This window comes from Microtus oregoni, unplaced genomic scaffold (assembly GCF_018167655.1).
Source record: "Microtus oregoni isolate MIOR12 unplaced genomic scaffold, Mior012 000029F_ref0000214, whole genome shotgun sequence".
Taxonomy (NCBI): domain Eukaryota; kingdom Metazoa; phylum Chordata; class Mammalia; order Rodentia; family Cricetidae; genus Microtus; species Microtus oregoni.
This window is the reverse complement of record NW_024543088.1, coordinates 23,182,162-23,195,735: the sequence shown is the minus strand read 5'-3', so window position 1 is coordinate 23,195,735 and position 13,574 is coordinate 23,182,162. Positions and strand designations below refer to the sequence as shown.

The 13,574-nt window shown below is 47.9% G+C and overlaps 2 protein-coding genes across 4 annotated transcripts in view; one reads left to right on the top strand and one right to left on the bottom strand.

The window, feature by feature from the left end:
- The window catches only part of LOC121464761 (endothelin-converting enzyme 2), a 36,046-nt gene extending 28,740 nt beyond the window's left edge, over positions 1-7,306 (bottom strand). Inside the window, exons 1-3 of one of the 2 annotated variants that reach the window (XM_041677834.1) lie at positions 7,089-7,306; positions 1,022-1,305; positions 37-560 (exon numbers count right to left, since the gene is read on the bottom strand). In XM_041677834.1, coding sequence (XP_041533768.1) covers positions 273-560; positions 1,022-1,305; positions 7,089-7,284 — 768 coding nt within the window. In that variant the 5' untranslated portion in view covers positions 7,285-7,306 and the 3' untranslated portion in view covers positions 37-272. Of the gene's footprint in view, positions 1-36; positions 561-1,021; positions 1,306-7,088 lie in introns of those variants that run through there. The other variant, XM_041677835.1, reaches the window with a different exon arrangement.
- Positions 7,307-8,126: 820 nt separating this feature from the next.
- Positions 8,127-13,486, top strand: Alg3 (ALG3 alpha-1,3- mannosyltransferase). Of its 2 annotated transcripts, none has more exons than XM_041678081.1 (9): positions 8,127-8,291; positions 10,214-10,313; positions 10,395-10,542; positions 10,636-10,796; positions 11,228-11,348; positions 11,973-12,178; positions 12,315-12,391; positions 12,940-13,084; positions 13,239-13,486. In XM_041678081.1, the coding sequence occupies exons 1-9, from the start codon at positions 8,225-8,227 to the stop codon at positions 13,399-13,401; spliced, it is 1,188 nt and encodes a 395-aa protein (XP_041534015.1). In that variant the 5' UTR covers positions 8,127-8,224; the 3' UTR covers positions 13,402-13,486. The 2 variants fall into 2 exon arrangements, with proteins under 2 accessions (XP_041534015.1, XP_041534014.1); XM_041678080.1 differs by having other exon boundaries at positions 8,127-8,328.
- Positions 13,487-13,574: the final 88 nt, after the last annotated feature.

Below are 13,574 nucleotides of genomic sequence, written 5' to 3'. Positions count from 1 at the left end.
ACTGTATGTTGGAGGAGATGCAGGAACCCTGTAGGAAAAAAAACAAAACAAAACAAAAAACCTAGAAGCTAGAAACCTGGGATTTGGGACTTAGTTGGACTCATACTGTATTGGTTGATAGGGGCTCGATCCCACCAGCACTGTTTTATGCATGAGACCTCTGGGATTTGAGTACCCAGTAACCAATTCCGCAGCCCCAAGTTGGGAATTCCAGCTCCCTAGGATGTTTAATGTACAAAGGCACGGAGGGCTTGGAGACTATGCTTCCAGTCTCACAGATGAATGGCATTGAGAAAGTCTTCGTTATCTGAGTCTTGGAGGAAGCAGGGTGAGGCAGGAGGACTGGGGGACGACAGGAGCTGGGCCCCCAGGGCCAACTGGGTCACGCTGAGCTCTCTGCCCTTCTGCATGACGTAGAAGTGGAAGTGAAAACCACTGCCATAGGTTGTGTGCCTCAGTGACCAGCCATAATGGGACTGAGCATAGTGTCTGCTCCGAAAGTGGGGACCCGCAGAAGTCATTGAGATGAACCGGCCTCCAGGAACCAGCACCCGGCTCACCTGCAAGGCAGACAGAGAAGCCATCAGTGTGGGATCATCTCCAGGTTCTCAAAGGTCAGTACCACCCACAATGAGCTCCTAGTCAAACCTGTCGTCCAGGCTTTCTGTGAGAATAAGCCACCTTCTGCCTTTGGCTGTTCTATATAGGGCTCAATTCTGAACAGGGAGGGGGCATGGTCATGCAGGAGGTACGGCTTTCCTCTCAGCTCCTCACTCCCCAGGCCTGCGTCACCTGTCTGGAGCCTGGCTACCACCTCTCCCCTATGTCCAGTCAGTATCCAACCACTGGCCTATGTGAGCCTGGTCACTCCAGTCTCATCTGTTCTTCAGAAGACCATACTTTTGAAGGTGACGTGCTTCGAGTCTTACTTTCTGGTCTCTGAGATCTTCCAGGCTCTTGAAATCCAACCCTTTTCCCCAGCATCTCGGTCTCTGTCTTTGCTGTCCTGTTGTTTCCTCACCTCAGTCAGCACCTGGTCCACAGTGTGGACACCTTCAGAAGAAACATTCCAGGGGTCCCGCTCCCCGGCCAGCAGGGCGTCCAGTGTACCCTTCTCGAGTACAACATCAAAGGAGTCACCAGGGAAATCCAGCGCTCGCACATCCATGGTCTCCCAGCGTAGACTGGGCACGTGGGCGTAGCGAACTTGCATAGCTGCCACCACGACTGGAGAGTAATCCACACTGGTCACATTAGGAAAGCCGCCAAGGAATAGCTCGTAGCTCAGAGCACTGTTCCCGCAACCTGCCATGGGAAGTGGAGTGGGTAGCAAAAGGGCTGGGTTAGCTTTGGTTCTCGCGCTCTATGGTGATTTATCCATTGGCTCCGTTTTCTCTCCATTCATCCTCTGACCCAGCACCAAGTACTTAAAGCAACAGGGTAGAGAAGACTGTTGAGCTTTGGAATCACACAGACTTGGGTCCCAACCATCTCTCATTCTCAGCTACGTGGATTAGGGTAAGTTGCTTCAGTACCAAGAATTTGGAATTTCCATTTGAGAGAATGACAAGAACAGTCAGTAGCTAGCCTACCCACAGATATAATGCACTAAGTTTGAGAGCTAAAATCATCTGTGGAGTTGCTGGGGGAGCTTGGAACTCAAGATGTGGATTCTACTTTCCTAGTTATAAAGTCACAGAAAAGCATTTGAATCTCGGGGCTCCAGTTTCCTCAAATTCAGAATGTGTAAAATATTGGCATCATTATTATTACCCTAATGATATCTCTAACCTTTTAGAGGATCTTGGAAGATAATGACCCCTGGAAGATGTCACATTAGGGGTTATATAATCTTTTTCTGATGTCCAAGGCAGAATTAATGAACTAAGGGAAAACTAGGTAGAGACATGCAGAGAAGCTGATCCACTGTACTAAACATAAGTATGGGACACTTTTGGTCTCTGCTGATTGAGTACCTGCTCTGGAGAGGGAGCTAAATGAAGAGGCTTCTTTCCTGGCATGCACAAAGCCCTGAGTTGGATCCTCAATGCCACATAAACAGAATGTAGTAGTGGATGCCTGTAAGCCCAGCAAGAGGATCACGAGACATCCTTGGCTACACCGCAAACTCAAAGCTAGCCTAGGCTACATGAGACCCAGGTGTTTGTTTGTTTTGGTTAGTTTTAAGTGTGTGCTGTCCAGGAGCTTGTACCGTGACAGGAAGACCAAACGCAGTATCACAGCTACCATATAACGCAATGAAGGACAGACTAGCATCATCACACAGGTGGGCAACTGACCCTACTTCAGGTGAGCTGCCAAGAGCTTCTGAGATACTGACAACAGCCTCTCTTCAGAAGAGATGAGAAACAAGTAGTGTCTTGGGGGGTAAAGTATGGAGCAGGAGAGTCTGGGGTAAATTTCTACAATCCAGTCTCTAAGCTAGGTATATGGTGGTTCACACCTTTAATCCCAGCACTTGGGAGGCAGAGGCAGGTGGACTCTGTGAGTTGGAGACCAGCCTGGGCTACATGATGAGACCCCCGTCTCAAAAACAAAACCACCACCACTAACAAAAGAATGCAGTCTCTTAAGAAGGCAGGGCCAAGGAGAGGGAGATGGAGATTATGAAAGTAGATGCACAGCCCAGTCAGCAACCTGCTTTGAAAGATGCGTTGATACGGAGAAACCCTGTCTCAAAAAAATCCCCCCCCCAAAAAAAATAGAAGAAAAGAAAGATGCGTTGGTCTCTTGCAGGTCTTCCTGTGGCCAGTGTTGGGCTGAGAATGGGGCTGGCTACATAGCAGCTCTCCACAGGTCCCATACAAGGATCTTTCCTACGTAGGATCCAGATTGCTTTGAATCCTTATCTGTCTGTGTCCTAGAATCCCGAGATTAGGAATTCAAGGCCAGCTTCATCTACACATGAGTTCCAGGCCAGCCTCTGTTATATAACACCATGCCTCAAAAAACAAAAACAAGCTTGGCAGCACACACTTTAATCCCAGCACTGAGGAGGCACAGGCAGGCAGATCTCTGAGTTCCAGACCGGCATGGGCTACATAGTAAAATTTGCCTTAAAAACAATAACAAAACAAACTCATATTTTAAAAAGTTCTTTCTTTTTAGATAGGCTGGCTATGCAGAATAACCTTGAACTCTGGTCTCCTTACTTCTACCTCTGGAGCCTTGGGACTCCATTCAGGTGTGAACCACCATTCCCAATTCATGTGATGCTAGGAACTGAACCAGAATGCTAGGCAAGCACTCACCCAGCTAGCCCTCCCCCGCAGCTAATTATAGCTAATAGCCACTGAACGCTCAGGATGATGCTAAGTAATGTGTAAGAGTTCTCTGTTTATTTTCAATACAGATTCATGCAGAAATGGTATTTTATCATCCCAAATTTTTAGATGGAGAAATCGAGGAAACATAGATAAGGAACTTTCCAAGGCCTCATTGTCAGAAGTGGAGCCAGAATTTCAGCCCACACCTGTCTCACTCGAAGTCAGAGCTTTTATTTTATGTATTTATTTATTTAGGTTTTTCGAGACAGGGTTTCTCCATGTAGCTTTGGAATCTGTCCTGGAATTCACTCTGTAGACCAGGCTGGCCTCAAACTCACAGAAATCTGCCTGCCTCTACCTCCTGAGTGCTGGGATTAAAGGCGTGCGCCACCATCTCAGAGCTTTTAAACACCATACTCAACTGCCTTCCAGTTTTTAAGAGGCCGGCTCAAGTCCAGTGGTGACCCTCCAGCGGGGGCTACATTAGCACGATCATTAGGCTGTACTTCATTATGTAGTCATTCCTTAGTTCCAATTGCCTCTCCCTGCCTGCTGCATAGCAAGACAGCAGAACTCTAAGTCAGAGAGCCTCCTTAGTTCATCGGATGGTGCATGATGGCAGCAGATGCTGTCAACTTTTTCCTCAGACCCCTGTACCCCTTTTGTAAGTTTTGGTAGCTTCCCAGGTTTTGGTATGTATTTGCTTCTAGTGGTTTTCATCTGTGATGCTTCAGGCTGAAATCACTCTTGGAGAATTTTTGCCTGAGAACACAATTTTGTTTATCTTCTCGCCTTTTCCCATTCCTACCAGTTTCTCCGGGAAGCTACTACTGGATGAATGACTTCTCAGGATTCTTTCTGGGGAACTCAACCCAAGACTATGACTCACAGTAGAATCAGTATCTTTTTTTATATAAGTTTTGGGCAGTTGTAGTGACTCACACCCATAATCTCAGCACCCAGGAGTTAAACACAGACAGTTCTCTGTGAGTTTGAAGCTAGACTAGTTTCATGCCAGCCAGGACTACACGAGACCCTGTCTCAAACAAAGTTTTATTAGACAGCATCAATTTTTTAATGTACTGTCTATCACATGTATCTATTACTATAGCAGAAAAATATTTAGTACCTGGCCATGTTCACAACTGGTTTATAGACCCCCTAGCCTACAGTAACTATTGATAGTTGTTACTAGCTTTAGAAGTTGATTAAATTGCCGGGCGGTGGTGGCACACGCCTTTAATCCTAGCACTCGGGAAGCAGAGGCAGGCGGATCTCTGTGAGTTTGCGGACAGTCTCCAAAGCTACAGAGAAACCCTGTTTTGAAAAACAAACAAACAAAAAAAGTTGATTAAATAAGTCAGAAGGGCCCAGCATTTTGTCTGGCACATGCCAGGTGTTCTACTCCTATTGTAAATGTAATATAGGTGACTCCCCAAATTCTGAGTCCTGTTTTTAGATCTTGAATATCTAAGCTTTCTGAAAACCTTAACTTCTACATTTAGACTTTTCATCCCTCCTATCCAGCAAACTAAAACCTCCCAGTCAAGAAGACTTTAATGCGCAGGGTGGTGGTGGCACACACCTTTAATCATACCCTTCAGGAGGCAGAGACAGGCAGATCTGGACTACAGAGCAAGTTCCAGGACAGGCTCCAAAGCTACAGAGAAGCCCCATCTCAAAACAAAAACAAAACAAAAAAACCGGGGCAGGGGGCCTTTAATGCAGTGTCCTGCCCACCAGCAGCATGGCAATCAGTTGTGGAGATTGCTGGAATCTCCTGAAGCCACATTAGCTGTGGCCATCAGCAGTTCCAACACTTGGAGGGTAGAGGTGGAGGATGGTTGCAAGTTCAGGGCTAGTCTGACCTAACAAGTAAGCCTCAGGCCTGTTAGTGCACAGAGCAAGACCTTATTACAAGAGAAGACAAAAGATGCCCCAAATCCATCTTAGAGTTCCCTGGAACTGGAATCTCAGGGTGGTGCCTAGCTTGCCAGTTAATTTTGAAGGGCACTAAAGTTTGATAAACATAGTTCTACGGTAAATCTACAAATGAACACAAAAGTATATAACCACAGAATTCGGAAACTGTTTGCTTCTGGTAGGAAGAAGTTATGGGAACACTACAGGGAACTCTGAAAACACAGGAAGCTGTGTGACAGGTTTTGCTCTCAATAGTTCACATGCTCATCTAGTCACTGAGAAAGAGCTTGTATGTAAGCCTGGCAGTGGTGACACACCTTTAATGCAATCCTAGCACTCAAAAGGCAGAGGCAGGCGGATCTCTGTGAAATGGAGGCCAGCCTGGTCTATAAAGCAATGTCCAGGACAGTCAGAGCTGTTACACAGAGAAACCCTGTCATGAAAAACATTCCCTCCAAAAAAATCTGATATGTAAGTTCTCATTTCCTTATTTATGTTTTGTTTTGTTAAAATCAGGTCTCTCTGTGTAGCTGTACTGGAACTTGTTGCATAGACCAGGCTGGCCTCGAATTCACAGAGATTCGCCTGCCTCCCGCCTCCCAGTGGTTGGAATTAAAGGTGCAAATCACCACACCCAGCTAAATTTTCTTTTCTTTTTTCTTTTCTTTTTTTTTCAAAACAGGGTTTCTCTGTGTAACAACAGTACTGGCTGTCCTGGAACTTGCTCTGTAGACCAGGTTGGCGCCGAACTCACTGAGATCCACCTGCCTCTGTCTCCCAAGTGCTAGGATTAAAGGCGTGCGCCACCACCGTCCGGCTCATTTTCTTCTTAAGGCATGGAAATGGAGACACAGAAACTTAAAGATTTTGTGCAAGATTACAATACCAGCTAAGCCAAGTTTCTTACATTAACTCCCTGCTCCCAGAGTCCAAATTTTTAGTCACTGTTATGCTTTCTAGTCCTGATCATGTTCTACTCCCAAATTGAGTAGAGCAGACACACACATTATATTATTTATACTTTACATATGTATGTATAAGAGATATCCTTTATCTTTATCAAATATTTCACTTAAATGTATACAGGATTTAGAAGCAGAGGCAGGTGGATCTCTGAGTTCCAGGCCAGCCCGTATCACACAGTGAGACCTGTCTCAAACAAACAAAACAAAACAAAATGTATACTGACTTCTACTAAAAAAAAATTTTAAAAAACTATATTTGGAAGGCAACTCTACTCATCCAGACTCATTCTAAGGGTTTCCAGCGGCTGACAGTGGGAGAGCTGGACCTCACAGAGATTTGCTTTACATCCTAGCTTCTCTCTTTGAGAAATGACACCTACCTCAGCTGCAATTCCCCAGCAGACTCAAGGGGCGTTATCCTACCCTACTAGTGTTTAGAACCAAGTGTCAGCTGGAGCTCAGAGAAGTAACTCCCTTTACCTGACAATAGTTCCGGGTACCCACTGGTGCGAAAAGAAAACTCGGTGTTATGCTCGAGGTGCCTGCAAATGACTTGCTCCAGAAAAAATGGCAATCCCATTTCTAGAAATGGAAACTGAAGCACACAATGGATTCATGACTTGTTCTATGTTACACAGCCAGTTATGTTGGGACTTGAAGTAGGTCCACAGATCGGAGCTCTCCATTGTCTGGGACAGGGTCATGCCCCTCGCTGGGACACTGAAGAAGTCTTTTATCCAGAGTACTGACGATCTCTTATGTCTGTTTGCCCTGGCTAAATACAGACGGATTCTGAAGGTACTGAGTCTTGGCTCCGAACAGGGGTGTCCTCGTACAGGAGAAAGGAGAAGGAAGAAGACGGATGAGGTCTGGCCAGCGACCCCCTGGCTGGGACAGCACCGGGACTACCCACCTAGCACGAGGATACGGTCCTCAGGACACAGCTCCGGCTCTAAGAGGGCACGGAAGGAAGCGAAGTCCCCGAACCATTCGTAGGGTCCAGAATCGGTTGCATCTTTGTAGCGCTGGTCCCAGTATTGGACTTCGCGGTACTGGAAGTTCTGCTCGGGTAACTCCGGAGAGGACACGGAAGTCCGGAGAGAGGCCATGCTCTGGGCTGCGCTGCAGCCAGGGCGGAGCTTAGGAGCCCAATCGCCGAGGTAAGAACTGGGAGGAGGAGCCTGTGGTTCCGCCCTCTCCTGCAGATGCTCGCTACGAACACGTGGAACTTCCGTCATCTTCTAAGCTCTGTTTTGAAAATCTTCCGGCTGGGAAGCTGAATTGTTTGGTGTCTTCACGCACTACCCTGCCTCTCGTAACTCGACCACATTTCCTCGTGTCAGACTCACCCGGGTTCTTAGCGGCGTCCTTTCGTGTTCGGTTTCACCAACCCTTACTATGAAGAAGCCAGATTAATTAGAGATTTCTTTCCCAAGACGTTTGGATCACCCGAAGGAAGGCGGGAGGAACCCAGAAAGAAGCTTTGCCCGCTACGGTGAACACAATGACGCTCGGCACAGGCCAAGTGGAAAATTGGGCTTGGAGAACAGAAGCCAGAACTGTTATTTGCTGGGCAAACATTCAGATATACTAGCGTTTGTGTGCTGTGTACGGTACATCCACCGAGAAGACTGTGTGTATTCTTATCACAACAGAGTTCTCCAAAGGAGATGCGTCCTAAGCGCTAGTTATCTCATTCAGGTTCATATACCCCCATTAGAAATATCTCCCACCACTGTATATAATAAGCAGTAGATGTGTATCCAATGGGTCATTTTTAGCTAGAAAGCCTGGCGCTAAACCCAATTAAAAGAAATAAACTACAGTGGAATAAACATGGATTCTTGTGACTTGGAAGAGCGTTTGGTCTGAGAGGACGCGCAGGGCAGAGAGCGGAACCTAGTATCTTAGGCTTTGTTTCCCCCGGGTGGGACCATAAGAGTGGCGCACCGTCAAGATGGCTGCTGGGCTACGGAAACGCGGCCCACCGGGTTCTGTCGCCCAGCCGGCAGGACTCTGGAAACAGTGGCTGCAGCGGGCCTGGCAAGAATGCTGCCGTCTGCTGCGGGAGCCACGCTACACACTGCTGGTGGCCTCCTGCCTTTGCCTAGCAGAGGTGGGCATCACCTTCTGGGTCATTCACAGGGTGGCATGTGAGTTCACTAAAGGGGAGAGACCTGGAGGGAGGGAGGGAGACTCGGACCTTTGACGCAAACTAGATTACAGAGCATTCATTTATCATTCAAACCCATATCCTTTACCCGAGCCTCAAGCCCGCTTTCCAGAAAAGGGATCGTATAATCTCTCTCATAAAGAAGGGCGGTACCCTGGAGATTGCCCTCTGCGTTTAAAATCCAGCCTGATGAGAAAGCCTAAGCTAAGTCAGTTCTGGCTAGGGTTACTGTGCTGTGGCTGCTGCTTGTCTGGATCCTTAGACAGTCACTTCCCTTCCCAGATCTGTTTTATTCATGCATTTAATTCTTACGTCTTGAAAGTCCTTTTGAAGAATGAAGACTTGTCACCTCTTGAGACCGTTAACTATTACCGGTGTCTTTTTTCCTAGGATCAGTTTACTTTTTTTTTAAGTCTCACTGTATAACCTTACTGGTCTGGAACTTGCTTTGTAGGTGGTTTCAAACTCAGCAAGATCTGCCTGCTTCTGGCTCCTAAATGTTGAGATTAAAGGCAGGCACCATAACTGGCTTCATAAAGGCCCTGTTTTCTAAAAAATGAGAGTAAGGAACATTCAAGAAAGATATTCACCATTAACTTCTAGCCTCCACACTCATGTACACACCCACCCATATGTGTGTACACACATGTGCATATGAACACACAAAAGAGAAGGAGAGCAAGCCCGTTTCCTTTTAAGAACTGAAAAGGAAGGCTGGAAAGATGGCTCGGTGCTTAAGAGCACTGACTGCTAATCTTCAGAGAAACCGGGTTCAATTCCCAGCACCAATATGACAGCTCACAACTGTCTGAAACTCCAGCTCCAGGGAATCCAATACCTTTACACAGAAATATATGCAGACAAAACACCAGTGCACATAAAATAAAAATAAATAAATCATTTTTAAAAACACTGAACTGGGTGGTGGTGGTCACGCCTTTAATTCCAGCACTTGGGAGGCCGAGACAGGTGGATCTCTAAGTTTGAGGCCAGCCTGGTCTACAAAGCAAGTTCTAGGACAGCCAGGACTATAACACAAAGAAACCCTGTCTTGAAAAACCAACCAACAACAACAAAAAACCTGAAAAGAATGCTAGGCAATGGTGACACACTCTTAATCCCAGCACCCTGGAGGCAGAGGCAGGAGTATCTCTAAGCCTGTGGCTAGCTTGCTCTCCAGAGAGAGTTCCAAGTCAACCAGGGCTACACAGAGAAACCTTATTTTGAAAAGCCAAAACTACCCCCTTCCCCCCAAAAAAAGAACTGAAAAAGAGAGAAGTGTATGACAAACATGGTACTATTCCAGGAACCTAGGAAGGAGAGTAAATTTGAAATAGGAAGAAAGATCCATAAATTCAGTTCTAGATACTGAGTTTGAGATACCTAGATTCATGGGACTAAGAGAATTGCTTAGTAGGTAGTGTTTTTGCCATGCAGGTGTGAAAAAGAGTTCAGATCCCCAGTACTCTATATAAATGCCAGGCAGGCATGGTTGTCTACCTGTAATCCCAGCACTTCAGTGGCAGGACAAGGGGATCCTTTGAGCAAATTGACTAACTAGACTCTGATGTACCATATATCTATATGATCTATACGTGTGTGTGTGCATATATATGTGTGTACATATATATACACATATGGTAGAAAGTGACGGAGGAAGATACCAAATGCCAAGCCTTCAGACACACACACACAAAGTATCTGGGATCACACACAATGCGCTATGTGTGTTAGATAAGGGATAGTAATGGAAGAGAGGAGCCCTGGGAATGAGAACTCTGTGCTCTGGTGGTCTGAAAGCATGGGGGTTAGAGGCAGGCAAGTTCTGTACTCACAGGTAACTAGACCGTATTATCTCCTTCCAGACACAGAGATTGACTGGAAAGCCTACATGGCCCAGGTGGAGGGTGTCCTCAATGGTACACATGACTACACACAGCTGCAGGGTGACACCGGACCTCTTGTGTGAGTGAGGAGATCGTGACGGGCTGGGAGGGTTCCAGGATGATTGCCCTGGCCTGGGCTCATGTTCCCTTTCATCTCTAGCTACCCCGCTGGTTTTGTGTACATCTTTATGGTGCTGTACTATGCGACTGGCCAGGGCACTGACATCCCGATGGCCCAGAACATCTTTGCTGTGCTCTACCTTGTCACCTTGCTGCTTGTTTTCTTGATATACCACCAAACCTCCAAGGTGAGTCTGTGCTACAGGACCAGCTGGTTCTGCCCTCAAGTGGGTGATGGGGTGACTCAGGTATGGGGAGCTGACCTTGGTGCCCACCTTTAGGTACCTCCCTTCGTCTTTTTCTTCATGTGTTGTGCCTCTTACCGTGTCCACTCCATCTTTGTACTGCGACTCTTCAATGACCCAGTGGCTATGGCATTGCTCTTCCTAAGCGTCAACCTCTTCCTGGCACACCACTGGAGTTGGGGCTGCTGCTGTTTCAGGTCAGTGCCCCTCACTTCTGGCCCCCTCTGTCACCATGGACATTCCCAAATCTCCCCAGTGTTCCGCAGCAGAGGGCATAAAGAGTGGTTAGATAATGTAGGTCACTCTGGGCCTCCCTGAACAAGTTCAAGATCTGTAGAAAGTCCCTTTGTCCCCATGCTGTCCTCAGATGGCACCCATTGTTGGAATTGACCCTTGAACCTTGTAAATATGTTACTCGGTGTGTGATCAGTTAGGCTGGACATAGGGACTCGATGTTAATCCCTTATTCCCAGGTCATCTTATACCCCTCTGGCAGTTCTGGATGGGGACCACATCCTGGTGCTTGCTGGCCTGGAGAGAGGAATCTCTGGGGAGGTGGGTGTGTCTTTGCATGGGGCACACAGTCCTGGAGCTGATCTTCCGCCTTTCCCCCCTTTGTCCATTACAGCCTGGCCGTCTCTGTGAAGATGAATGTTCTGCTCTTTGCCCCTGGGTTACTTTTTCTTCTCCTTACTCAGTTTGGCTTCCGTGGTGCCCTCCCCAAGCTGGCCATCTGTGCTGCTATTCAGGTGCCTCTTCAACCTCCCCTTACCCATGAGAAAGAACGACTTTCAGGTCTCCTTAAATCTCTTAGGTCTTCCTCAAAAGCCAGCAGGCAAGAGTTTGGAGTTGATTCTGACCTGGGCAGCCACTGCCTTTGTCCTTTAGGTTACATGGCTTCTGGATTTGGCAGGCCTCTGAGCGGCCTCCTAAAGCTGCCTGCTTAAGACCTGGTGAATCAGCTGGACATGGTGGCATACACCTTTAACCCTAGCACTTGGGAGGCACAGGCAGGTAGATTTGAGTTCAAGGCCAGCCTGGTCTGCGTAACAAATGCCAGGCCAGCTAGGGATATAAAGGGAGGCTCTCTCTAAATACTTCCCTCTCCTAACACACACACACACACACACACACACACACACACACACACACACACACAAATGGTGAATTCTTGAGGAGGGCAGTGTGATCTCCTCCCTCCTATGCTGCTGTAGTGTCTGACTCTGGCAGGGAGTGGGAGTGGAAGGCTTCCTGCTACTCCTGTTGGAAATACAGGAGCTTCTGGGTCTCCCATCCCACTGTGCTGTCCTAAGTCCTATGCTGAAGGCTGGAGTGAGTCTTAGCAGCTCTGCTGGCATCACACCCATCCTCAGGTGGTGCTGGGACTGCCCTTCCTGCTGGAGAACCCCATTGGCTACCTATCCCGCTCCTTTGACCTTGGCCGTCAGTTTCTCTTCCAATGGACAGTGAACTGGCGCTTCCTTCCTGAGGCCATCTTCCTGCACCGCGCCTTCCATCTGGCCCTGTTGGCTGCCCATCTTACCCTCCTCTTGCTCTTTGCCCTCTGTAGGTGGCACAGGTGAGAAACAGGGGTTACTATAATGGGAAGATTCGGGGGATGGAGCTGCTTGGGGGTGATGTTAAGTTCACGGTGGTTGATCTAGAATTTGGCACACAATCGAAGCTTGCTAAATGTCTGAATGACTTCTCTTCAGAACAGGGGAAAGTATTCTGTCGCTGCTGAAGGATCCTTCCAAAAGGAAAGTTCCCCCCCAACCCCTCACACCTAACCATATCCTTTAAATCATGAAAAGGTAAGTTGTGATCTGTCCAAGTGCAGATGGAGGCTTAGCTGTTGGCTTCAGGTCAGGGTTAGGGTTGGGGAAGAGGCAGGAGCCCATTCATGGAGCCTGTCCTCCGCAGCAAACACTACACTGAGCACCTTACATGTCTCAGCACAGTTTAGTCTTAACTCTGCCTCTGGGGCCAGCACCGAGGGTGCCTGCACTCTTCTCAGTATCGTCCTAAGAGTCCATCCACCCTCACGGGTAATCCACCGGAGTTGGGAAGGTACTTGGATTACTTTTACAGAGGGAAGAATTAGGGCTAGGAAGTGAGGGACTAAAACTCCTTAGGCTTTGCAATCCCAAACATTCCTGTCACCCTCCTAAACTGAGGAACAGATCCAGAGAGGCTTAGAAGCTGGTCCGGGGCATGCTTGTGGGAATGGCAGGACCAGGGCAGGCTGCTTTCTGACCCCAGAACTTTTGCCCTTCTTTTTGAACCCTCATCCTCCACCATGCTCTCTAGTCCTGTGCACGGCCTTAACTACCCTATTACAGATCGTCTCCACCCTCTTCACCTCCAATTTCATTGGCATCTGCTTTAGCCGCTCCCTCCACTACCAGTTTTATGTCTGGTATTTCCACACACTGCCCTACCTCCTGTGGGCTATGCCTGTGCGCTGGCTCACACACCTGCTCAGGTACTGGCTGGGACAACCTGGGAGAGTGGGAATGGGCTAGGGAACTTCTCCTCCCAAAGCTATGACCCTAGAAGGGGATGGTGGGTGGGTCTAAGCATGAGAAGCCCAGGAGCTACCGGCCTTGAAATGGATAAAATCCATTTCTCATTTCCAGGTTGCTGGTGCTGGGACTCATTGAGCTTTCCTGGAACACATACCCATCCACATCCTTCAGCTCTGCCTCCCTGCACATATGCCATGCTGTCATCCTGCTGCAGCTCTGGCTGTCCCCCCAGTCTTCCCCCAAGAACATCCAGCCTAGCCGGAAAACTCACTGAAATCCACCTCCTCCTAGGACTCGCCCAGGGTCATGGGTGGAATAGACTCTGTGTTCTTAGAATAAACCTTGCCAAGTTCACCTTTGTGCAGCCTACGTAAAGGTGATGGTTGTTCATGCCTAGACCATCTGTGCCTAGATGCTGTGAGGTGCATCTTCCTAACATAAAACTGC